Source organism: Mytilus californianus, unplaced genomic scaffold, assembly GCF_021869535.1.
Source record: "Mytilus californianus isolate M0D057914Y unplaced genomic scaffold, xbMytCali1.0.p SCAF_12, whole genome shotgun sequence".
NCBI classification, from domain to species: domain Eukaryota; kingdom Metazoa; phylum Mollusca; class Bivalvia; order Mytilida; family Mytilidae; genus Mytilus; species Mytilus californianus.
In genome coordinates this window covers 21,278,137-21,305,486 of record NW_026262604.1, presented here as the reverse complement: position 1 = coordinate 21,305,486, position 27,350 = coordinate 21,278,137, and the positions used below count along the sequence as shown (strand labels likewise).

General features: G+C 32.3%; 1 protein-coding gene across 1 annotated transcript; it reads left to right on the top strand.

Annotated features, from left to right (window-relative positions):
* On the top strand, positions 1-23,210 carry LOC127722335 (deleted in malignant brain tumors 1 protein-like). Its single transcript, XM_052229222.1, has 15 exons — positions 1-13; positions 1,681-1,800; positions 2,546-2,572; positions 3,467-3,605; positions 4,324-4,490; positions 6,596-6,622; positions 7,623-7,761; positions 9,117-9,286; positions 10,118-10,144; positions 16,960-17,098; positions 18,421-18,593; positions 20,199-20,225; positions 21,887-22,037; positions 22,376-22,548; positions 22,892-23,210. Exons 1-15 carry the CDS (start codon positions 1-3, stop codon positions 22,909-22,911), a joined length of 1,512 nt encoding a protein of 503 aa, XP_052085182.1. The 3' UTR covers positions 22,912-23,210.
* The last annotated feature ends 4,140 nt before the right edge of the window (positions 23,211-27,350 follow it).

Here is a 27,350-nt window from a genome sequence, read left to right as displayed (position 1 = left end):
ATGAAGATTGCTGGTAAGAAGTATAATACCATTTGAAAGTTAATTATCACCATTCATCACTCTCTATCCTATGTCTCATACGCATATATTTATATATATTACTCACCGCTTTTAAATGTGTGAAGGAACACTTTATTTTCTACATTTTGATACGAAAATATGTATTATAAATGATATGCTCTTTTACATAGCTGAGGTACGTCTCACTGGAGGAGCAGGGCCTTGGGAGGGAACAGTGGAGGTTTATACCGACGGTAGTTGGGGAACGCTTTGTGACTACGATTTTGATCTAAACGATGCAAGGGTTATATGTCGTATGTTAGGATTTGGAAGGTGTGTACCTGTAGTTGAGTTAAGCAGCTGATGAAATTAATCTCAGTTAAAGCATTTAATTGTCTACTCATCATTATTATAAAAGGAAATTGTAAAATTTGATATCAATCTAGATATAAGTTCCTCAATTATGTCTTCTCTCTCTTAAATAAGGGAGCTGAAAGTTTGTTTTCTTTTATGGAGAAAAAATATTCAGATTAAAGATATAAATCTATATAAAATTCACGACATTGAATCCCATTTCAAAAACTAAGAGAATGCAACTAATACCATAACAAACACAAAGAATTTCAATCTATAAACTATAAGTTTTAACTGTAACTAGCGAATTATCGATACGTGTATGGTTTGTTTTTGATGATGTCTTTTTGAAAGTATCTTTAAATGTATTGACACCTTTTCGCCATAATGGTTAGAAGTATGTTAGACTGAGCAATTTTGAAATATTTGAAATAAATGAATAACGGTGCATGTACCAAAAAGTGATTACGCATGCATTTATTTCTGCATTTAATTAATTTTTTTTAAGAAAAAATCACATTCTACGAGAAGTAAAAACAAACATTCATTTTTTGTTTACAAAGAGAGAGTAGATGCACAGGGAGCAATCAGAAATCAGTAGTCCTTTAAAAACAGAAAACACCGTAGCTAAGACGATGAAATGACAAACAATAATAACAAAAAATTACGCAAAAGCTACAAATTGCGCAATAAGAAACCCAACAAGAAAAAAGAAGTATAGACAATTTTTGAATATTCTTAGGAACTTGAGGAAATTAATCATTCAAAAATCAAACAAATCTCAATATTATTTATCGACAAAAAACATTGACTTTAACGCTACCTTCACTATAAAAAAATAAGAAGATGTGGTATGATTGCCAAAAAGACAACTCTCCACAAGAGACCAAATAACACAGACATTAACAATTATAGGTCTCCGTACGGCCTTCAACAATTAGCAAAGCCCATACCGCATAGTCAGCTATAAAAGGCCCCGAAATGACAAATGTAAAACAATTCAAACGAGAAAACTAACGGTCTAATTTATATACAAAATAATGAACGAAAAACAAATATGTTACACAGCAACAAACAAAAATTACTGAATTACAGACTCCTGACTTAGGACAGGCACATACAGAATGTTGCGGGGTTAAACTCGCTTGAAGGCTCCAACCCCTAACCTGGGACATTGGTGTAACAGTACAACATAAGAACAAACTATAAAAATCAGTTGAAAAAGGCTTAACTCACCAGATGAATACAAATAGAAATACATCTAACTTTTCTTATTAAATTGTTTCAGAGAAATTCAATTTTTTCCACGGGCAAAATTTTGACAAGGTATCGGAAAAAGTCTGTTTAGTTACCTTTCTTGCTCTGGCAATGAACAGAACATTGGAAGTTGTGGATACCGGACTTCAAGTTGTAGTCATAGTCAAGATGTCGGGATTTCTTGTGTCAGTAAGTCTAATTTAATTTTTGCTTACATATGATTGAAGGTGTATCTCATTACGAAAACTCCTGATGAGCAGGGAATACTTCTTAAACAAAAAGTAGAACTCAGCGTTGTAAGATCCTTATAAGCGAAGATTGGACACATGATTTGTATTTTATTCAATTTATTTAATTATAGAAAAGGTTTTGAATAAATTAAAATGAAAAACGCCATATATATAAATATATATATATATATCTGTCTGTAGTTTTTTTTTTTTGTAGTGGTTTGTGAATTGTACTGAGTTTAGAATGTCTATATTCTTATAAACTTATAACCGGGTTTGTATTAACATGAGCAGCACGATGGGTGCCACATCCGGGGAAGGATCTGTTTTTTGAGCACCTGAGATCACACCCGATTTTTGTGGTGTTCAGTGTTTAGTTTTCTACGTTGTGTTTTGCAAACTGTTTATTTGCCTTTGTTTGGTCTTGGCGTTGTCAGTCATCTTTGACTTTGAATTTGAATGTCCCTTTTGGTGTCTTTCGCCTCTCTTTTCCTATTTCTTTAATTTAATATATAATGTAGATTGGTAATGTTTGGTATTGAAATTCATTTTGATGTTGCAATAAAATGTTTGTCTTACGTTATTTTGAAGAAGTCATACATTGTTATTCCTAACATCACATGATAAATCAATCTTAGTGAGTATAGTAATAAGTATGTTCCTATAACATCATAGCACTCTACTCTGTTTTGTATTTCTTTTAGGAACAAACAGATTAGAAACAACAGAAGGTAATTTCATCATATATAAATAATTTGATAAAAGTTTAGAGGGTCGAATTTGATTTAATAGCATTTTATTAGTTAGTATTCATAAAAAACGATCATGTTTTTAATGTATGATTAATATTCTTTTTATATCAGTAGCAGGCCCCCAGGTTAAATCGAAGAATTGAAATATAGAAAAATATTCAACGAATGACCGAACAACACATTAATTCACGAATGCGCGTAGCGCATGTGTTAAATATCAGTGTTGTTCGGCCACTAGTTGAATATTTTTAGATTTTAGAATTCTTTGAATAATTATTCTTTGATTATATTGACAATGGGCTTTTTATTGGAATTAAAGTAGGAAATGTAAGGAACTATATCTTTCTCTACGCATTCACAATTAACTTTAATGCGACATCATCGACAACGTCTTGAAAACACCTATTGTTGTATGACGTCAGAGGGGTGAAACTATCGGATTTTATTTTATGTTGAATCACGGTTATTACTTGCAACCAATGTAATAATGAAATATACTCAAATAATTCATAATTAATAAATACTAATATTGCACACTCAAAATCAGCTGAAAGATATCCACACAGGGGAACTTCAAACAGTCGACACACCATCTCAAACTATGAATGTGTCTTGACAATATGTCAATCTTCCCTGGTCTAACAAGGTGTCAATAAGTTTAACCTTCACTATCAAAGATCTACCAATTAACCCATATTTTTCAATAGACACAAACATTTAGGATACGAACAAATAACTTCGTTCACATTCCATATTCAATTTGTCATGATCAAACCTGTTTAGTACTCAACTTCATTTGAAACTTGTTATTTCGAATACAAATTTGAATTAAAAAAAATAGACACTTTTACATTATTATTTTTTATTATTTAGGGATCAGACTTATAGGAGGGACTGGGCCATATGAGGGAACGGTTGAATTAAATGTTAATTTACAATGGGGCACCATATGTGATACAAATTTTGACAAGCATGACGCTGATGTTGTCTGTCGTATGGCTGGTTATACCAGGTAATAGATTACCTGAATTTAATGAAATGTTTTCAGAAGATCACATAAAAAATATTAAAAAGAAAATGTTTAATTGTTTGATATTCATAAGAGTTTCGGAAACGCACACTCATCTAATATAATGTGCAAACATATGATAAATATAGTAAACGGCAATGCACGTGAACACATTGTTCATAGTGAGACACTCTGCTTAAATTATAAGCGTGTGAAACAGCTTTGTTTATAAAATATTTGCTCAAAGAAGGTCTGAATAGAAATAAATAGGCACCACTGAATTGTTTAAGGATTTATTGATTGCAATCTAGTTTAAAAAATCACGATAGTTGTTTCAACATTTGTATCGATACATTGTTAATAAGATTGGATAAAGGAAACAACTGCATTTTCAGAATAGGCTTCCAAACAGACGTAATATTAAATTAAAAAATCTAAGATTCTTAGCGAAAATCACACTTAATTTGTTATATGTCTGGGCAATACACGAGCAAAAACATAGAAACAATCTATCTTAAGAATTGCAACTTTATTTACCAACATAAACTAACATAAATATTAAGCTCGATACAATTGTATCTTTACTCAGTCTACGTTCTTATGCTTATTAATTTGTTTACGAAAACTGTAAATACCTTACAATTTGATATAAACTGAAAAATACAGCATTCAGGTGCGTTTCATTTTGATAATCCAATAGTGTATCCCGTAACTTTTTTAGGGCTATACAGGCTTTTTCAAATGCACATTTTGGGCATGGCAATGGTTCGTCGATGCTCTACAATGTCCACTGCAGTGGCAATGAAGACCATTTAGACAGTTGTGGATCTAATGGGTGGTTTTCTAGTACGTGTAGCCATGACAATGATGCCGGTGTGGCTTGTCTTGGTGAGTAACTTATTTTACTGGATTTAGCTCGATCGATTTTAAGTTAATTAGAACATTTTGTTCTATCTATATTGAGAGTTATAATGCCCTTATTAACCTTTACACAAAGGTAGTAGTAGTTGGTGTAGTTGTAGTATTAGTAGACGTGTTCGGTAAATTACTACTTTTTACAAACTACAGTCGAATGTTCACATATGATAAACAGTTCATAGGAGATGTCTCAAAAGAGGTAATGGTTGTTTTTCTGTTAACTGAAAATGCTAAATGAATAACTGCAGAAACTATATAAGTCATATCAAAAAAAATATCTTCATTTGAGTCTCACAGAATTGTAGAGTTGATGGGAACCAAAGTCACAAAGATTCTTGATGAAATTTAACAGAATTGTATATTTCGCTTTTTTGGTGTTATAGAGAAAAAGGTAAAAAAAATCGAAGCGTCAGTAAAAATGAAGGGAAATCGAAGACAAACCTGAGTACAAAGAAACCAAACGATGACTACGGATGGCCAATCCATAACTGAAAACCTCAAACAAATGAGAAGCACACAGACCCCGTTGCTGATAAAAATAACTACAACACAAGCCGCGATGATAAAGCTCATGAAATGAGTCCTCTCAAGAAAATCACCCATCCACTTCCTCATTGAGTATTTGCATATCCATTTCTACAATTCATTGATTGGTGTTTGCTTTACGCCGCCTCATCACTTTATTAAGTATAAGTAATCACTGCGACAAAGCGGCAGCTGCAATAATCTCTGAAGATGGCGATTTACCAAGATAGAAACCGATGTATTTTTTTTATCTGTCTCTATATTAGAAAAATATTTTACAGACGTTCTTTTTCATGACATGTAGCTTGAGAGTTTTCTCTGAACATTATCGATAAATGGTGTAGCAACTATAATTGTACCTCGTCAATCGATAATGAATTTCTTTTGAGATGGTCCCTAAGGCTTATTTCAATGAATCAACTCTAGACTCTCGACTCTCAATTGTCAACAGTAAACATTCATCTGAGGAGTATTAGTAGTAGAAAAGGTAGTAGCAGTGATTAATTCTTTTTGATTAATATAACTGTATAAAAAGTTAATACTCAGATGGGGATGATGTATGTGTGAATGCTTATTTCTTTTAGAACACCTGTTAAGGAAATATTCACTTCTGGACTCAAAAATAACATTCTACTTTGCAAACGCCTTACACTATTTTATATGTTTATTCAAATCACATACACGGATCGTTCTGTTTAAACATTTTTACTTGAAATACATAGTGACTTCTTATGTGTTTATATTATGCTGAAACTTATTTCAAGGTGATCCTTGTATCAGATGATAGATTTTGACAAAATAATATAAATTTACTGTATGGAAGGAAATTAATTTTTCCACTGATTAGTCTACTGGATTTTTACGTCCAATATAAAGGAAACGTTTAAACGTTGAAACAAAGTTTTGATCTGTTGTTTTTTTTTCAAAATAAGATAACTTTTTAAAATAACAATATATATATACTGGTCAACAAAAATAACGATACACAAGTTTGAACTCCAATTTACATCAAATATAATAAATAGGAGAAACTGTTAAATTATTCAATGAAAAACATTCATTGCAAGGCAAATGCATATGACTAAAAGAATCTGACCAAATTTGAAAGTGAGAAAATACAGTGGTATTGAACACAGGGGTCAAATTTATTTTGCGGAAAATGATGACAAACGTCGGCACTTAATTTCGAAGATGAGAATTAAGTATTCAAATATCTGCAAAGGCATTCAAAACTTTAAGCAGACCATGTTTAAATTTAAAGTTTTAAGTTCTATTATCGATTTTTTGAATTTTTGGGTGAAAATACGATTTTTAAAATAACAAAATTTGCAAAAAAAAAAAACGTTCGAGTATTTGCCTTAAATCAATGGTGTTGATAAGAAAATAACACTCTGTAAATATTAGACCAATTGGGTAATTATTTACCTTAGTACAGTGTATCCAATTTCATTATATATGGAAAATACGTTGCCTTGTATCGTTTATTTTGTTGACTAGTATATAAATATATATATAAACAAGTCTAAATTGAATATATAAATATATTTCAGACAGTGACAGAAAATCCATATCACAAGGTACTGGTTATGTTATGCATTTATTTTACACTTAATTTTACGATCACAATGCTATCTAAAGGTTACGGAGTTCCTTATTATGTTTTGTTGTAACTGGGCTTTCAATTTTTTTTTAATTTTGTTATGTCGGGTAATGACGCATAATTAATAAATGTAGTACTTTTCAAAAGTGCAGAACAGGGTGTGAAATAGATGCAGCTGTATTGCGATTAAACATTGTAGCAAGTTTAAATAGGTATAATCAATAATACAAAACAAAACTTCAAATTATGAACTATTCACTGAAGTAACATCATGTATATGTCCAATAAAGGAAGATACTATTATATACAAAAATTTAGAAGATGTGACCTGATTGGCAATTAGAAATAAAGTATGTCAAATTTAAATAAACGACAAAGGCTCAGCTGCGTATTCGAAAATTTGTTTTTGTTGGAATTAAGCTTACAACTACTCTCTGAGGGGTGCGGGAAAGTAATCAGAGCTTAGCATGAGGGAGATATATTCTTTATTATAAGAGCAATTTTAATAATATAATATTGGTATTGTTATACATGTACCAATAATGAAGTGCTGGCCACTGGGCTTGTGAAAACCTCGGATACTCACAGTACACCACCAGTTGTGACATGTTTGAAGTTCAAATGTCAGCCAATATCGGACTTACCTCAATTGTAGTTGCAATTCAATATATCTCCGTTTATCCTAATCGGCCTTCTTTCTTTTTAAAACCTACAAAAATGTACAATTGTTCAATTTTTCTACACATAAACAAATTGCTACTAGACGTTAAACGCAAAACAAATGATGAATCAATTATATTAGTGTTAAACTTGGAAAACTTGTATTGCAATGTAAAACACGAAATATTTTACAACGCATCGTGTGTCTTGTTCATAACAGACATCATCCTCACGGCTTTATGATTTTTTTGTATTACCTATGTTTTTATTTCGCATGTAAATTTTAAATTCAATTCTCTTATAATGGATTTTGTTAGGAGTCGAGTTTGTAGGAGGAACCGGTCCACATGAAGGAACAGTTCAAATAAATGTAAATGGGGAATGGGGAACCATATGTGGAAGTTATTTCGATATGAATGATGCAGAAGTTATTTGCCGTATGGCAGGATATTCAAGGTAATAAAAAACTTCATGGGTTATATGTTCAATTAAGTTACCTCATTTACATATTCCTGTTCATCTTCATTATATACAAAGACATCAATATTCATTACTCAAAATATGATCTTCTATATGAGATAAGACAGTAAAATATTGGTTAACTTGACTCTCCCATCCCTCCATAATTCAAATGAAATAACACTTAATATTTTGTAAAAAAATATCTTAAATCCATGTTCAGCTTTCTTTAGAGTTAAGATTACTTTAAGTTCAGATATATATTCGACTAAACGTCCAATAGTTATAAGGTTATTAGTATGTAGTCCATAGGTACTTGTTACTGTTGAATAAGTCGTAAAAACTCTAGAATATTTATATCTCCGTTCGTCCGTCCACGAAACTTTTTTAGCATCTTTATACAACTGAAATTCTAAGCTTCTTTAAATTTAGTCTCAAACTTTATGTAAACATGTCATACTGTCTGATTCGTTTGGATCTTCTTCTTTCACCAACTACCTGTTTACGGAATATTAACATTCTAACATATAATGAAGAAGTATCCATTTTTTGGAAAAATTTTCTGAGGATTCTCCTTAACTTATATATCAAGTTTCCTGTGGGTATCAAGGCTTCTTCTCTTTCTAACAAAAGACCGGAGATAGCTTAATTTACATAAAAGGGAGTTAAAACAGTATTTAGGTTAAGATAGATATCTATATTGAACTGACTCAAAGACGATTAAAAAGCCAAAATCTAAGGATATTCTGATCAAATTAACAACCGAAGTTCAAATAATGTATTGGAAATGTGTAGGACATAGGAAATGATGATTATCGGTCCCCTCGCTTCCTAATAGAAAATTTAGTCGAATATCTACAAATCATTACTATACGCTCAACAGATTAAAGGAAAATGTATCCGTATAAACAATGTTTTTCGAGAAAACTTTAATACCCTACCAGCTAAAAATGAAAACTTTATGGTAGAATGAAAATTAAATGTACTTAAATATTCATAGTACAGGTGTTGAAAACTGCAATGATACTACCTACGTGAATTGCACAGAGGTGTTAAGATGCCCGTTAAAGGAATTTATTGCATCAGCCGATAAATGATTAAAGAACCGAACACAAATACAAAATTTAACCAACCATTTTCTTCAAAGTCAAGCATAGGACAGTTGTTTTCAATTCCTTCCGTTGGTTGAAAAGTCAGGCGTTTGATTTTGTCAGTGTGTGTACTATTTTTTGTTTATAAATCCCCTTTTCATTTCTCTTTTGATAATATAGTTAGTTTTCTCTGCACTGTTGGAAGTTCACAATCATTCATTCAAATATGTTCAATATGACTTTCGTGAAGTTTTCTTTTAGAGCTTTGCAAGCATACAGTAGTGCCCATTTTGGTCCTGGAAATGGATCTGTAATTCTTAGTAACTTGCAATGCAGTGGAAATGAAAATATTGTAGACAGCTGTGGATCCGATGGTTGGTACAAAACTGGTACATGTGCACATTCAACTGATGCAGGAGTCGTATGTTTAAGTATGTTTATTATTCCTTATTTTCAATTTGAAATGACTTTATTTCAATGTTCTAGCTTCGTATTACCTTTAAATTACTTGAATTTTAAAATAAAGTAAAGTTGGGATTTAAAATGGTTTAATATATACATTTCTTTGTAGCACTGTCTAGAAATGCCAAGTACATTTTTTGTCATATAAAGTCATAACAGATACCCGACTAATATTGTATTAACCAAGACGTAAGATTCTTTTACACACGATTCATCAATGGCGTTTGAATAGACTGAAATTAGAAGGTCACCTTTTAATAGCATTGGACGTCATTAACCGCAGAAAATTGTACTTAATTGGGACAATAGAATTTAACCGATGTTCAAATATCATAATCCTATTGCGTAACAAATAAATCGACCAAGAAGATAAAAACTCAAGGTAACAGACAAACCTTGAGGAATTCGCATCGATTGACAAAGGACCAAGAACGGGTACATCGTTTGGTTAGCGTCTTCCTCAAGTGTTATGCAAACATCAGCCGTCATGCCAATCCTCACAACGAAAACATATCATAACCGGTGGCATTACTGATAAGTCGAACATTCTGGTATCTAAAGATCTAAGACCGCGAAAACATGATAAAAACGCCTATGACAAGCAAGGAGTTTGGGAGAAAAACCTTCATATTTTGAATAATATACAAATTTGTGAACAGAAAACTTACCACAAAATTTATATTCACATAATATAAAGATTTTTAAAAGAAATAGGTATTCAATATCATATGTCAGCGAATTTTTCACTATAATACATTGTTTTCTGTAAGTCATCATACATTTTTGTGTTTCTTTTGCAGGAAATGCTAATAAATACACAACTGAAGGTAAATTATTAAATCTTGACATTGATAATCTAAGTTGGACCCGTTTAAACCAACTCTCCAGCATTTGTTACTAAGCTTTGCAGAAACAATTTAATGTAATCTTCTAAATGAATGTAAGAATTCTTTGTTGGAAATTGATAATTTTGATAAAGGTGTTACAATGTTATTTTTTATCCTCTTTTTTGTATATCAAATTTAATCATATTTCTGCCGTTACCGCTTGAATGTAATACATTTTATCATCTTATTCTTTTTCTCTTTTTTTACATACATTTCTGAATTAAGGTACAGATGGGTGCAGTCCTAACCTGTACAGCAAGTTAACTTGATAACCAGTCATTAGGACTGGTCAAGGTTAACCTGTGACAGGATTTAGGACTGCTCTGACCAGTCCTAGGACTATAATCTAGTTAACTTGAAAAGCGGACTTGGTCCTAGGACTGTTTTTATGTCTGCCGAAAAAAGTTAACTTGGAAACAGGTCCGCTATTGATATAAGTTAACTTCGAAACCAATTCTGCCATAAGTTAACACAAGTTAACTTTGATTTTGACAACTCCGATCGAACCAGACCTGATCTCAAGTTAACTTTTGGCCTAGTCTGCTCAACACTAAGTTAACTTGTAACCAGGACCGCTCGATCTACATCGATTTTTTAAAAAGTTTTTTTATGTCTTTGTTTCTTGGTATAAACATAGAAAAATAAAGTCAATTTAATACTTCCGTGATATAAACATGATTAAATACATGTAACTCCGTGTTGAAAACCGTACTTTGACCCATAATGGTTTACTTTTATAAATTTTGACTTGGATGGAGAGTTAATTTGTCTCATTGGCACTCATACCACATCTTCTTATATCTATTTGTAAATAAAGTACGCATAAAACTTTGCTTGTTATATACAAATTTATCCGTGATCTGCCTTTCTATATATTAAAAAAAAACGATAATGGTTACAATGCTAACGAGCTGAATATATATTCCAATACATATCAAATTCTTTAAATCGTATCAACCATATTTGCACTTTATAATGTAAATCTATATAGCCGCATAGTAAATCAGAAATATTTTTATGTCGGGATAGAATGTACAATACAAATGACAGCAATATTAGAACACAATCACTGCAAAATTTTACCCGCATAAATTTTGAGTGCCAGCATGTCCTCCTTTTGTTCAATATATTGATACGTAACAAAATTTCAGTAGTTTTGATACCCCACGCTGACCCGTATAGCAAAATTATTTGACCGCATCAACCAAAACTTACCATATTTGCACTTTATTTTGTAAATCTATATAGCCGCATAATAATTCAGTAATATTTTATGTCAGGATGTATTGTATAATACAAATGACAGCAATATTGGAACATAATGTGAATACAAAATTTTGTCCCTATCAATCTAGAATGCCAGCATGTCCTCTTTTTAATCAAAATATTGTCTCGCATCAAAATTTCAGTAGTTTTGATACCTCAAGCTGACTCCTATAACAAAATTATTTGACCGCATCAACCAAAACTGACCATATTTGCACTTTATTTTGTAAATCTATATAGCCGCTTAGTAAATCAGCAACTATTTTTATGTCAGGATTTAATGTATAATACAAATGACAGCAATATTAAAACACAACAACTACACACTTTTGTCCACATAAATCTAGAGTGCCAGCATGTCCTCCTTTAGTTCAATATATTGTTATGTAACAAAACTTCAGTAGTTTTGATACCCCAGGGTGACTCTTATAGCAAAATTATTTGACCGTACCAACAAAAACTTACCATATTTGCACTTTATCATGTAAATCTATATAGGCGCATAATAATTCTGTAAAATTTTATGTCATGTTGTATTGTATAATACAAATGACAGCAATATTGGAACATAATGTGAATACAAAATTTTGTCCGTATTAATCTAGATTGGCAGCATGTCCTCTTTTTAATCAAAATATTGTCTTGCAACAAAATTTCAGTAGTTTTGATACCTCAGGCTGACTCCTATAACAAAATTATTTGACCACATCAAACAAAACTGACCATATTTGCACTATATTTTGTAAATCTATATAGCCGCATAGTTAATCAGCAACTATTTTTATGTCAGGATTTAATGTATAATACAAATGACAGCAATATTGGAACAAAACAACTACAAATTTTTGTCCGCATAAATTAAGAGTGCCAGCATGTCCTCCTTTTGTTCAATATATTGATACGTAACAAAATTTCAGTAGTTTTGATAATCCAGGCTGACCCGTATAGCAGAATTATTTGACCGTATCAACCAAAACTTACCATGTTTGCACTTTATTTTGTAAATCTATATAGCCGCATAATAATTCAGTAATATTTTATGTCAGGATGTATTGAATAATACAAATGACAGCAATATTGGAACATAATGTGAATGCAAAATTTTGTCCGTATAAATCTAGATTGCCAGCATGTCCTCTTTTTAATCAAAATATTGTCTCGCAACAAAATTTCAGTAGTTTTGATACCTCAGGCTGACTCCTATAACAAAATTATTTGACTGCATCATCAAAAACTGACCATATTTGCACTTTATTTTGTAAATCTATATAGACGCATTGTAAATCAGCAACTATTTTTATGTCAGGATTTAAAGTATAATACAAATGACAGCAATATTGGAACACAACAACTACAAATTTTTGTCCGTATAAATTTAGAGTGTCAGCATGTCCTCCTTTTGAAAAAAGATGGCAAACTCATTACAGACACTGAAGAAAAAGCGAACATTTTAAATCAACTGTTCCAATCAGTATTTACAAACGAAACAGATGATAACATCCCAGACAAAGGTAGAAGCCCCCACCCACAAATGCCAAAGATAACAATCAACGAATCAGGTATTACAAAATTACTGTCGAACCTTAATCCACATAAAGCTTGCGGCCCTGACAATATCAATGGCCGTGTCCTTAACGAACTAAAGGAACAAATCTCACCAATCCTTACCTTAATATTTAAAAAGTCGCTTGAAACTGGAGAAACACCTAAGGACTGGAAACATGCTAATGTAGCCCCAGCCTTCAAAAAAGGGGAAACATACAAACCTGTAAATTACAGGCCAATATCTTTAACCTGCATATGTTGTAAGCTCATGGAGCATATCATTACAAGTAGTATCATGTCTCATCTAGAAAAACATCATATATTATACGATCTTCAGCATGGCTTCAGAAAATCAAGGTCGTGTGAAACACAGTTAATAGATTTTATTCAAGAACTAGCACAAACAAATAATAGCAACACACAAACTGACTTAATCATAATGGACTTCGCCAAAACGTTCGACAAAGTCTTACATCGTCGCCTCCTATACAAGCTCAACTACTATGGTATTGAAAATAACACACTAAATTGGATTCAGGCATTTCTACATGACAGAACACAAACAGTCGTCATCAATGGCATTTCTTCCACCTCAGTACCCGTAACATCTGGTGTACCACAAGGAACAGTATAAATGACCTACCTGAATATTTACAACACAGCAAGCTAAGACTCTTTGCAGATGACAGCATAATTTACAGGGAAATAAAAACACAGGATGATTGTCATAAACTGCAACTAGATCTAGATCAGCACGATGGGAGTCAGATTGGCTCATGACATTTCACCCTGATAAATGTACCAACCTTACCATCTCACAAAAGAAAAATAACTACCGGCATAATTACATCCTCCACAATCACATTCTCGAATCAGTAACATCTACAAAATACCTCGGCATCACCTTACAATCCAATCTTAAGTGGAACAAGCACATAGACAGTATAGTATCAAATGGGAACAGATCACTTGGTTTTTTAAAAAGAAATTTAAAAGTTACAAACACAGAAATAAAATCAAGGGCATACCAGGCACTAGTAAGACCCAAACTAGAATATAGTTGTAGTGTCTGGGACCCCCATATGAAAGAACAACAGATAAAATTAGAAAATGTGCAGAGACGAGCTGCTCGTTATGTACACAACAACTACGATTACACGAGCAGTGTCACAAACATGCTAAATCAGTTGAAATGGCCACCACTAGCTGTGAGACGCCTATAAACCAGACTTATTTTATTTTATAAAGTAATACACTGTCTTGTAGTCATTCCATTGCATATTCTTGAACAAACAGACAGCAGAACAAGACAAAACCCTACTCAGACATACAGACACATCCAAACTTCCAAGGACACAAACAAATGGTCGTACTTCCCGCGAACAGTTATTCAATGGAACTTGCTACCACAAACTGTTATTGAAACCGCCACTGTTGACAGCTTTAGAGATCAGCTAACACCAGCTGTTCTCTCTAGCTTCAAATAAACAAATCCAAACCAAAACATGTACATAAATTGCATATTTTTTAATCACAATCTGTATATACAAACACTTAAATTGTGAGTAAATATTTTTATTAATTTATATAATTTTTTTGTCAATCACGCATGCGCAACAACATGTATTCTTCAGTATTGAAGCCTTGTTGACCTAAAAGAAGAAGAAGAAGAATATACATGATATATTGATACGTCACTAAATTTCAGTAGTTTTGATACCCCCAGCTGACTTGTATAGCAAAATTATTAGACCGTATCAACCAAAACTGACCATATTTGCACTTTATTATGTAAATCTTTATAGCCGCATAATAATTCAGTAATATTTTTATGTCAGGATTTAATGTATAATACAAATGACAGTAATATTGGAACACAATGAATACAAAATTTTGTCCGCATAAATTTAGAGTGCCAGTATGTCCTCCTGTTGTTCAATATATTGATATGTAACAAAACTTTTGATACCTCAGACTGACTGGTATAGCAAAATTTTTTGACCGTATCAACTAAAACTGACCATATTTGCACTTTAGTATGTAAATCTATATGGCTGCATTATATTTAATCAGAATTTTTTTTTATGTCAGGATGTCATGGATGTACTATAATACAAATGAAAGCAATATTGGAAAACAATGAATGCAATATCTTTTCCGCATCAATTTAGATTGTCAGCATTTCATCTCTGTATTCATAATATTAGTCCATCACTAAAGTTAGTAGTTCAGGATCAAAATGAGGATGGTGTGTATAAAAAACTATTTGACAGCATCATCCAACACTGACATGTCTGATTTCATTTTTACTTTATAATGAAAAGTATAAGAAGTTCTCTTCTGGGAAAAGTATACATGTCGGTTGATTGATTTTGTTTGCAGCTAAACCTCAAGTGGCAACTATTTCATTCATGTGCACAACGAGTATATTTTTTGAAAATCCCATATCATCATTTTTAATCGGTAAAGACAAATCGGACGAAATTGACGAGATTGTTCATAATTATTCAACACCTTATGTATCCGGAAACTGTACAATTTTCGTTAGAATATTTTGTCGAAAACAGAATCGTAAATCCAAGGCAAACAAGGTGAATTACGATGAAATATCCATGTAATGCATACAGTTAAATTTAAGGAAGAGACTGTAAAAAATGGGGAACGAAGCAACGTCGACAATGATGTTGATATCCCATGACATAAAAATATTGTTCCGATGTGATGGATAACCTTTCTATCCGCCTTCTAATTAAATAAAAACTTTCCTTTCTTTAATGATAGCTGTATGTGATCACAAGTGTGTAATTTTATAGCCATTGTTTAATGTATATAAGAATATGAAATGAAAAATAAGATTTTTTTTAATGTGTATAATATCGATAGAGTCTAACGAGTAAAGTAATTTGCTATACTGGGAAAAAAGAACAATGCGATTATTTTTTACATATTACAATCAAAAGTCTTAAACACGGTTATCTGTCATAAGCAGACCTGTTCCCAGGTCTGGTCAATAGCAGACTTGTCCACAGGTCTGGTCAGGAGCAGACCTGTCCACAGGTCTAGTCTGGGGCAGACCTGTCCTCAGGACTGGTCAAAAGCAGACTTGTCCACAGGTCTGGTCTGGAGGAGACCTGTCAATAGGTCTGCAGCAGTCCTAAAAAGCAGACCGTAGGTCTGGTCTACCAACGACAAAGTTAACTTGCTTGTCTGCTTAACATTTCCCAAGTTAACTTGAAAAGTAGTCAACAAGTCTGCTCAAAGTTAACTTTTGTACTGGTTAGGACCGCACCCATCCGTAAATACTGAAAACTCAAACTAGCCAAATACTGTAATTGGTTTTGACATATGAACTTCTTGTTTTTATCGTTTTCAATATGCATTGTTCCTTACATCACAGTTAAATAATTAATGGGCATTGTCCTGAAGGATTTTTAGAAACTTATTGCAAAACAAACAATTTGCATCATTTAAAATATGAAGTAGTCTTTGTATACGTTTTGTTGCTTTTGTTGATTTTCACATACACTTGTCGATGAAGATGCTAAAAGGAAATTGTCAAGAAATAGTTATGACATAGTAAATGTACAAACAGACCGCACAGTCTTTTTTAAAAATTTGCTTTGACATAAATCATCTGATGATTTAACCCAAAAATATTATCCCATGGGACAATTTTTAATTATTAAGTTAGAATCGAAGAATCGTTAGAAAACTTTAATCAGTAACATAAAGCCATTTTTAGAATTAAAAAAAAACGAGCTGGAGTAATTTTTCTGCTTTGATATATTTTCTTATTGCTGTTCAGATATCAAAATCAGGTTAAATGTGGCAAGTAATGAGAATAAAAATATGAAGTATAAAATATTATAAGTAAATACATCACATATCAAGTCAAATGAAGACTCCTTACACTGATTGAAAGCGGTTTCTATCTTTTATTGTAGGGATCAGATTAGAAGGTGGGGCAGGACCATTTGAAGGACGAGTAGAGCTAAATATAAATGGACAATGGGGAACAATTTGTGACAACAGCTTTGATTTACCGGATGCGGAAGTTATCTGTCGAATGGCAGGATATTCTAGGTACAACATGTATTATCAATTTCTCTGTCTTTAATTCCATCGAAATCCGCATTAAGTGCTAGAAAAATGGTAATGTTTAATACTCTTACATGCTCTGGTTTTAATCAGATGTGCAATAATTTGTCTGCATTTCTGGAATTAATCAGATGTCAGAAGGGTTCGAAATAAAAAAAAAACGGAAAAGAGCTTGATAAAAGCAAACAATTCAAAATTGTAACAAAATGAATATCAAACCAAGTCAATGAAATAAATCAATGATATCAATGAAATATTTCAGTTCCACCATGTCAGTTCAAAACCAATTACTAACATAACATGCAGATAAAGGCAACACTACCTAGTTACCAGATTTTCAATGCTTATAAAAGCTTTGAAAAAAATAAAATTCAAGGTAAAATACAACCTTGGGCAATCGCATCAAACACCAAAAGTATAGCGAAGATATGTTTCGACAGGGTAAGCATCTCCTAGCATGCAAATTAAGCTCAGTCAGTCCAAAAGAATTAGGATTCAATTGGTAGATCGGTTGCCTTTTTTTTATCATCCCTTCTGGGCATGTTGCAACAATACATTTTTTAGTTTTTGATATTCAATATGCAACAGAAACATCTAAAACTTGAATAAAACGAAAGTTGTAACTTTTTGCATGAGAAAATCCACACATAACCCAATTTTTAAACTTTTTGGAAATAATCTCAGTATAGAAGATTCTTACTCTTATTTAGGAGTAGTTTAGTCAAGTAAAACTTTAAATTTAAGGATTAAACAATAAAACAAAAATAAAGTTTCGTTAAATGTAATTAAAATTGACAGAAAAAGTCCATTCAAAATCAAGGGCAAATAAGTGTATTGAAGTTGATAGGATAAGTTTTTTTTCTCTCGATATAAAAGAAAATAACGCCCGAGACCCCTATTTATTTTTGATATTTTGGAAGTATTTACGAAAAGCAATGCTCTCATTGAATTTTAACCAATTCTATCGTTTTGAGTTCCTTTAATAAGGAAAATTTAAAGTAGCCTTATATGACCATATAAAATAACTGTGATTTTGTTAATTTCAGTGAAATTTAACGAAAATCAAGGTCCGTGACCCGCAGTTTTCATATTGAAATTCAAAAGTACATTGACCTTGAAGACTTTTACAGATGTTTTAGAAAAATTTTTCGTTAAACATTCGGATACCCCAGCTACGTCAATTTGCAAATCAGTCGACTATTCTGGTTTCTATGCGTGTCCACTTTGCTTGTTAACCCTTTTTAGAAAATGCCGGGTTTTTTATTATTTAAATCAATACATGTTTATCTTTTCAAACCCAACCAAAGAGCTTTGCAATCATTTACAAGTGGTCATTTCGGAGTAGGAGCTGGTCCAATTTACCTCGACAGTTTACAGTGTAGCGGACATGAACGACATCTTGATAGTTGTGCATCAAGTGGCTTATTCAAAATCTCGAGCTCGTGTCAACACAGTGATGATGTAGGAGTAGTTTGTCTAAGTAAGTTTTATTTTAAGAACATTTATGTTAATTAACAATAAAACATAAGACACAGTTTTTTATCAACTGAACTTTGTCTTTGGTGGAAAGTTGTCTTATTGGCAATCATACCATTTATTCTTTTATTAATATATACCATACAGTTGAACCGGATGAACGTTTCCGTGGTATTTTTACAAAAGCTTACAACGATAGCACTTATGGTGTTACCGATAAAATTTTGAATATTTGAATTGGTCGTTTATTGCTAGTTGATTATCAATTGTAATTGGGGTTGAACTAGCGTTGAGTACTCGTATATCAGGGATTTGTGTCTATTATTTTATGTCAATGTCATGTTTTTGGTGCTTCATACCGATCTATTGAGTGTAGCCATCTGAGTCGGAGTTTGACCGTTTTTTTCGTATGCTGTTCTGTTACACCACCGTCCCAGGTAGGGAGAGGGTTGAGCGTTCGAAAACACTTTTAACCTCGACACGTACTGAATGTATCTGTCCTAAGGTATGACTTTGTTATTCGGAGGTTGCTGTTTGTTCGTGTCAGTAATAGTTGCTTTTATAAGTTGTATTATTACATGTATTACAAATTAGAACATTTGTTTTCTTGTTTGAATCGTTTCTAATTATTTATTTCGGGGCCTTTTTTAAATGACTATACGTTATGGGTTTTTCGCATTGTCGGTTACCTATATTTGATTTTATCTTCGGCATTTGAACGTGATGGTGGAACATTGTCGTATTGGCAATAATACCACATCTCCTTATTTTGATAACATATATACTAATTAAAACCGATTAAATCCAAGAGGGTGGATATGGTTTTGTTCAAGATAGGTGTGTCCTGGTGTTTGATATTTTTGATTGTGGAAGTATAAAATTCTAGAAAATAAGAGAAACTATAAGAGGCAATAACTAAAGGAAAATACCTGTATGTGTCTTAATTGGCTAATCCACACCGAGTTTCAATTTTGTGATTTTGTCATTGATTTAAATCTAATCATTTATATATGCTACGCATGAACTATCAATAATGTTTCAGCGATTCTATTTTCATTTATTATTGTTTACGTTTTTACATACAATTGAGATAGAAGTAATTTCTGTGAAAAACCCTCTTGAAATATAAATTATCATTGTATTTCAATTTCATATATATGATAACTTACGGTAGTTAGTAATATAAAAGTAAAAGTTTACTGTGGATAAAGCCTTTTAGAAACAAATTTTAAATAGTGGACATATACTATTTTATTAATACAAAAAATGTAAGGTGTTCTTGGATTGATGTATAATTGAAATTTGTTGCGCGTTCTTGTAATCTATACAAGTTTTTGGATAAATCGAAATTTGGGCGAATCAAGAATATTCGTCCACATTAAAGTTAACATGTAGAAAACATACCAGAACTATAAAAAGGCAAAAATCTAACAGAGAGAGCAGACTGCAAATAGTTGTCATTAAAAGCCAAACACATACCAAAGCACAAACGCATTATGAAATAGAATATCATACATCTGAAACACAAGACCCCCAAACAAACAAAAAAGCGCTGATTTTCACATTGCATGTTCTGTTTGTAAATTACATCGCATGCATATATTTCCAGGTGGAAATAGAACAGATGTCGTTCAAGGTATGCTTATTTTACTGATTTTGTTAGATTGACATGTAAGTTATCAGTTTGATAATAATACATGTATGAGTTAAATCCACTGGAGGAATTAATACATTCTAGTATTAAGGAATACCGGCTTACTAGTTGATACAGATAAAGAGGTGTAGTGAACACAGTGAAACTGAATCGCTTCAATAGAGTGAAACCTAGTATGTAATGAATTGAATTAGAGGCAACAACAGTTTACCTATGTTCAAATCTAATAAATTAATTCAGAATATACAAATCAAGGTAAAATATAAAAAAATGGAAAACTCTACATGAGCCGAAACCAGATGTGAGGTTTGGGTACACACTTTCTGCTATGCAAGCAACACCGGTTATTCGAATCTACACACAGTCAAAATGTCACAATAAGCAATAGGATTCAATCAATAATTTTACAGACCGGATGACTGTTCTGTTACCTTAAGATGTAAGACCGCGTAAACATGTCAATAGGGAGTTGATTGAAAGTGTCGATTTAAGTTGCTCAGTGCCCTTGTTAATAACATTCGTAAAGTGCATGAAAGTAATGTTTTCATTGAAATGATTAAAAGCCAAACGACAGGACAGAGAATATGTGACTACTGAATATTGGAAGTTGACAAAATGAAAGTTTAAATCATCACGTTTGTCATGGATTTTGTTGAAAACCGCCAATCTGTGTCAATATCAAGGTACAAGACCAAGATAAGAAGTTCTAGTTAAAGAAGTATCTTTAATCTTATGTTTACCGAAACATCTCACTGAGAAAGGAAATTAACAAAGATACCGAACTCTATGGAAAATTCAAAACGGAGAGTCCGTCAAAACACATCAAACATATGGACAACAACTTTCAAATTCCTGACTTGAATAAGGCGTTTCCGTAAGTAGAAAATGGTTGATTAAACCTGGTTTTATAGCTAGCTAAACCTCTCACTTGTATGAGAGACGGAGACGTACAAAATTCCATTATATTAACAGAAATATTAAATAACAATGTATAAAAATAGGAATACAGCAGTCAACATTGCGTCATAACCTTAATCAATATAAAAACAAACAAATATGTCAACAAAGAAAAAAACAGAATGGCATATAGGCAAAGCACATAAGTAAAAATGAAAGACAAGAATACAAAAAATGACCACAGCACAATAACACAATGGCGGAAAGTTAAGTACCGAGTGAAATGTGGGTCATTAAGTGACAGGACATCATCAATATATCTGAAGTAAAAATAAAGAGCTTTGCTAGGTCCATGATCCTTTGAAATATTCTTTTGCTCAGTTTTGGTCATATTGGAACTGACTTTATTTAGCTATTCTGTTTAATCATATAGCTCTTCAACTGTTTCTTGTCTCCTTCATACCTAACTTTCAAAATAGAGCATGCCTGATGAAGGTACTTTCAGACCAAATGCACTTCGGTTACATTCATTTAAACAGTTGTTTTCAATATATGGTCTTATAGTTATAAAAGCACTGCTAAAAAATGGTTTTACAATTATTTGTTACCAAAATAGATTAAACATGATTTATTGGTGAAAACAATTATGTAAACCCAAGTTGAGTTTTACAAATAAATAAAAACACTTTATTATAGATTGTTCAATTTGAACAGGTAAATGATCATGTAATAAACTTATGTTATAGGGGTCAGACTTGTTGGAGGTTTTAAACAATGGGAAGGTCGTGTAGAATTACAGGTAAATGGTCAGTGGGGTACCATATGTGGATATAGCAGTGGTTTTGATATTGATGATGCAAAAGTAATATGCAGAATGGCTGGACTTTCCACCTCTGGGTAAGATTATTTTTATCATCTGCTCTCCTCCTGGTAATAGGTAGTTACTGTATATTAGACATAATAAACACAGTTTTTTTGTATTTAATGGATCCCATGTTTTTCACCAAGGGACATTAATTTTCCATGTTTGTCTCTAAACGAGCACATCTTCATTCTATTATAAATTATGCATATTTTATTATTTCATGTATCATATGCATGACTGCCTTATTATTATGAAAACACTAGGAACAGACTCCATTATCAATGCACGGGGCATGTTAGTAATTGTTTAATGGTCACACCGAAAACTCAATGCAAACACACTCATTAGTATCTAAATATGTATTTTCAAGGAAGGTACAAGTATTTCCAAATGCTTACTTTGGACGAGGTACAGGACCGGTATTATTGAGCGGTTTGACCTGTGCTGGGCACGAAGATCAAATCGATAGTTGTGGATCCAATGGCTGGTACAATACTAACAGCTACTGTGGACATCAGTATGACGTGGGTGTGTCATGTCCAGGTAATAACATTTAATATTTTACCAATATTGTATCATTTCAATATTGTTAACGAAAATAGTTTGAATTAAGCAAAAACATAAAACCATTAGCTTTTCAAAATCAATGTATTTAATTAATTTGTGTGAGGTAAAAAAGCAAATATGTAGTGTTCAATCAATATTTTCACCTTTAAACATGTTAACTATGAAACTCAACGCGTACTACTTATTATGCAAAACATTTTAATATAAGTTTTATAGTGATAATATGCATTGTGTGTAGTCCATCTACTATCTCAACGTTATGGTTTTGTTTGCTCTTGCATACTAAATTACATGTATAAGTTTCTGTTTTTATTTACAGATGATAATCCATTTGGATGAGGTGATATTAATGCCATCAAAGTATTATTTTGAACAGATGCAATTATAGACAATAAAAATATTACAAATATGTAAACGATTTTCAAAAATGGACCACCACTTGATTTTGTGTGTGAAGCCAGAGAAAAACAGTGATTTGTGATCAGTGAAAACTGAAACAGTATCTTGTAGTGGTAGCGCGAAAATAATCACCATTTATATAACTCGTAGCAAACTATAAAAAGTCTAAGATGGAAAACAGTACTACACAATTAATCAGATATGATAGAACATGTTTCAAAAAGCGCTGGGTTAAAATGTTTAAGGCTTTTCAGAAGCTAATATTTAGTTCAATCAAGTACCTGCTTGAGATCAAGGTTGACCGCTATGTATTCAAGTATTTAACTTCATAAAATTAAACTCAATATATTATCTTCTAAGTCTTTTTACACAAATTGATAGCATCAATCTCAAAGAAAGGCAAATGATTCCAATGAGTTATTCAAACTAATAAGTTGAAAACTAACAGAAAATGCCATGGGAAAAAAACGAAAAACAACTGTTGTTTGTCTTTTGGTCGTTTTTCATTTTTGCTATGGCTTTGTTCCTTTGGTATCTGACGCCCTCTATTACACAATAGGCTACAATAAATGGTGTGTGTGACAATACTATTAACAAGGGGTCATTACATTATCTAGTGTGCATATTGTTTTTCATGATTACAACAATTAATGATGTTGAAATAAGCTCATTGGATGCTGGATGTGAACTGATTGATATTCTAGTCTTATATTTATGTTATGTATTCAATGTTTTTGGCTTTGAACTAGTTTTCAGAAACTGCGAGTTCTAACATATATATATACTTTGTGTTTTTAAAGTGTTAGATGTTTTAATTGATTTGTACATAAATCAGGCCGTTTGTTTTCTCGTTTTACATTTGTGATTTCGCGGCTTTCATAGCTTACTCTGCGGTATAGGTTTTGCTCATTGTCGAAAGCCGTACTTTTACTAACTTCTACGTCATTTTGATCCTTGATGGAGAATTGTCTCATTTGCAATCACACAACACCTGTCTATGTCAAAACAAAAATTCAAATGATGCAAACTGTCTTGAAGATAATACTTTTGAATAAAACTGTAGTTACATTATTTTACGCAAAATATTATCATGATCTTTTCATCAATAAAATTCCACAATTGTTGATGCACATTTTCTAAAGTTTCCTTTTGACGAAATACAATTAATAGTTGACAAAGGTATGCCTACCTCCATGACAAATATGTTGTTGTCCCCGCAAATAAAGCCCCAAACAACATCGTTTTTGTGTGTAAATATCATTACATAGACTGCTTGATAAATGAATTAGGTATTGACAATTCACTTGGAAACTCAACATATACCCTCACGACACTTACCAAAGAGGAAATCCTTGATAATCATAGGTCTGTTCTATGTTCCTTTGGAATTTCAACCAAAGATGAAGAACTGGATCTTCCATCCCTGTATTGGATACCTAAACTACATAAGTGTCCTTACAAACAACGGTATATTGCTGGGTCTTCCAAGTGCTCCACGAAACCTCTTTCTAAATTATTAACATCTATTTTATCAGCAATCAAAGACGGGCTCCAAAGTTATTGTGAAACTGCCTATTCTAGAGGTGGCGTGAATCAGATGTGGATACTAAAAAATTCCAAAGATCTTTTAGAGTACATACAATCTAAGACTCTCTCATCTTGCAATAGTATAAAAACATTTGACTTTTCTACACTTTACACAAGTATTCCCCATTCCAAACTAAAAGACAAATTGAAAGAGTTGGTATTACTTTGTTTCATTAAAAAGAATGGCGAACGTAGATACAAGTATCTTGTCTTGGGGAGGGATAAATCCTACTTTGTAAAGAATCACTCTGATTCAAACAAAAAATTCTCTGAAACTGACATTATCAAGATGCTTGATATCTTGATTGACAACATATTTGTTACGTTTGGAGGACGTGTTTTTCAACAGACTGTCGGAATTCCAATGGAAACCAATTGTGCCCCTCTTCTTGCCGACTTGTTTCTGTATTATTATGAGGCTGACTTCATACAGGAACTTCTTAGGAAGAAAGATAAGAAGTTAGCAATATCCTTCAACTCTACGTTCCGCTATATAGATGATGTTCTCTCACTAAATAATACAAAATTTGGTGACTATGTTGAACGAATCTATCCCATCGAACTAGAGATAAAGGATACTACAGATACAGTTAAGTCTGCCTCATATCTTAACTTACATCTAGAAATTGACAATGAGGGTCGGTTGAAAACAAAACTTTACGACAAAAGAGATGATTTCAGCTTCCCAATTGTGAACTTTCCATTTCTCTGTAGCAACATTCCAGCAGCGCCTGCATACGGAGTATATATCTCCCAATTGATACGATATTCCCGGGCTTGTGTTTCCTATCATGATTTCCTTGATAGAGGATTGCTGCTGACAAGGAAGCTATTAAACCAAGAGTTCCAAATGGTGAAGTTGAAGTCATCCCTTCGTAAATTTTACGGACGCCATCACGAGTTGGTTGACCGTTATGGAATAACCGTTTCACAGATGATATCGGATATGTTCCTTATGTCGTAACTACAATACCCTCCCTTTTCACGAATGTGACTTACCGAATTAGACTATTTACCGGATTTGTAATAACATAAGTAACACGACGGGTGCCACATGTGATCACATGAGATCACCCCTAGTTTTTGGTGGGGTTCGGGTTGCTTAGTCTTTGGTTTTCTATGTTGTGTTATCTGTACTATTGTTTGTCTGTTTATCTTTTTATTTTGGCCATGACGTTGTCGGTTTGTTTTCGATCTATGAGTTTGACTGTTCCTCTGGTATCTTTCGTCCCTCTTTTATACGTAACAATACATATTCAACTGTTAAAATTAGACATCAACTGTAAGGCAGACAAAACAACAAAAGACAGTTAGAATACTGTCTTACAAAAAATACAAGATTCTACTTGTATATGCACAGTTAGTTCGTGTACAAATACATAAATTTGTCGGATTTTCAATTTTGTCAAACGACTTGTATGCTATTTGTATTCAATAAGATGGTATTCCATCAAAATTCTTGTTGGAAAGGAATCAAGATTTTTTCGCCTACGGTCAATGTTGAATACAAGCATTATGTGTTTAAAATACATGAATATATTTTTTGGTGAATTTAAGTCCAATATGAAATATTTAAGTATTTATTTATGTACTTACTGAAATTGAGGTACTTCATAAGTTCGTTGGGTAACATCAATATCAATAATTAGCAAACATTAATATGTTTACCTGAATTGGAAGCAAAATATTAAAACATTGACATACAAATATTTGTGAATAAAACACTGATTAAAAGGTATTTTTATATTGTCCTTTTTTCCCTTTATAACCAATTTACTTTTCGGGACAGCGTGTATGTTTGATTTGTTTAATAGATAATCTGTTATCATCTATAGCACATACCTGTTATTCTTCAGGTAACAAGTCATACATGTACGTACAGTAAAGATATTTAGATTTTTGCTATCGTTAAGTAGGGTTAAGTCAGTGTGCTACTATTTTGATTCGAGCGTCAATGATGAGTCTTGTATAGATGTCTGATGTACAAAATTGTAAGCCTAATGTTTGATTAGTGTTTGAAACTATCGTGTTTATGTAAAGCTATATTGCTTTCTAATGGCTGTTTACAGCCGTTTACGGTCCAGAGTTACAGACAGTTGTGTCAACAAAAAAGAATCATACATTTTATTTCAAAGGTATAACAATAAAAAGATTTGATAAGATTGCCAATGAGACAACTCTCCATCAGAGACCAAATGACGTAGAAAATAACAAGTATAGGTCACCGTACGGCCTTCGACAATGTTCAAAACACCATGCACCTTGGATATACAAAACAACTATTTCGTACCCTCAACCTCAAGCAGAATAGATATAAAACATTTTTCAAACATAAAAAGAAAAGACTTCATATAAAGTTTATTAAATTCACTTTTACATATACTGATGATTTTTTTTCAGGAATTAACCCACATTTCAATGGGTGCTAACTTCTCATATATCCTTGTGGACTTTAGGTTAATGATACTACCGAAAGTAGAAGGTCTGCTTCATATCTTGATCTTTTCTACGATATTGACACCGATGGACGACTCAGCAGTTACATACCCTCTGCTCCATCGAATGAGGGTCTTCCTTATATCTAAGCACCCTATTATTCTCTATTCTTTATTTTTGTTTGGTCAATTTTTCTCTATTCTTTATATGTTTGCCCATTATTCTCTATTCTGTAAACACCCATCCACACCCTCTCGAATGACTTTTACATATTTCATTCAGTACATTATGCTCGTGCTATAAAAACTTTATTTACAAGGGTGTGCTCCTTACAGACAAACAAAAACTGCTCTAAC

Excerpts from the sequence above, each read along its gene's own strand:
- LOC127722335 (XM_052229222.1), top strand. Across the intron at positions 3,606-4,323 it reads CGTATGGCTGGTTATACCAG|GGCTATACAGGCTTTTTCAA; the intron begins GTAATAGATTAC and ends TAACTTTTTTAG. Across the intron at positions 22,038-22,375 it reads GCTGGACTTTCCACCTCTGG|GAAGGTACAAGTATTTCCAA; the intron begins GTAAGATTATTT and ends TGTATTTTCAAG.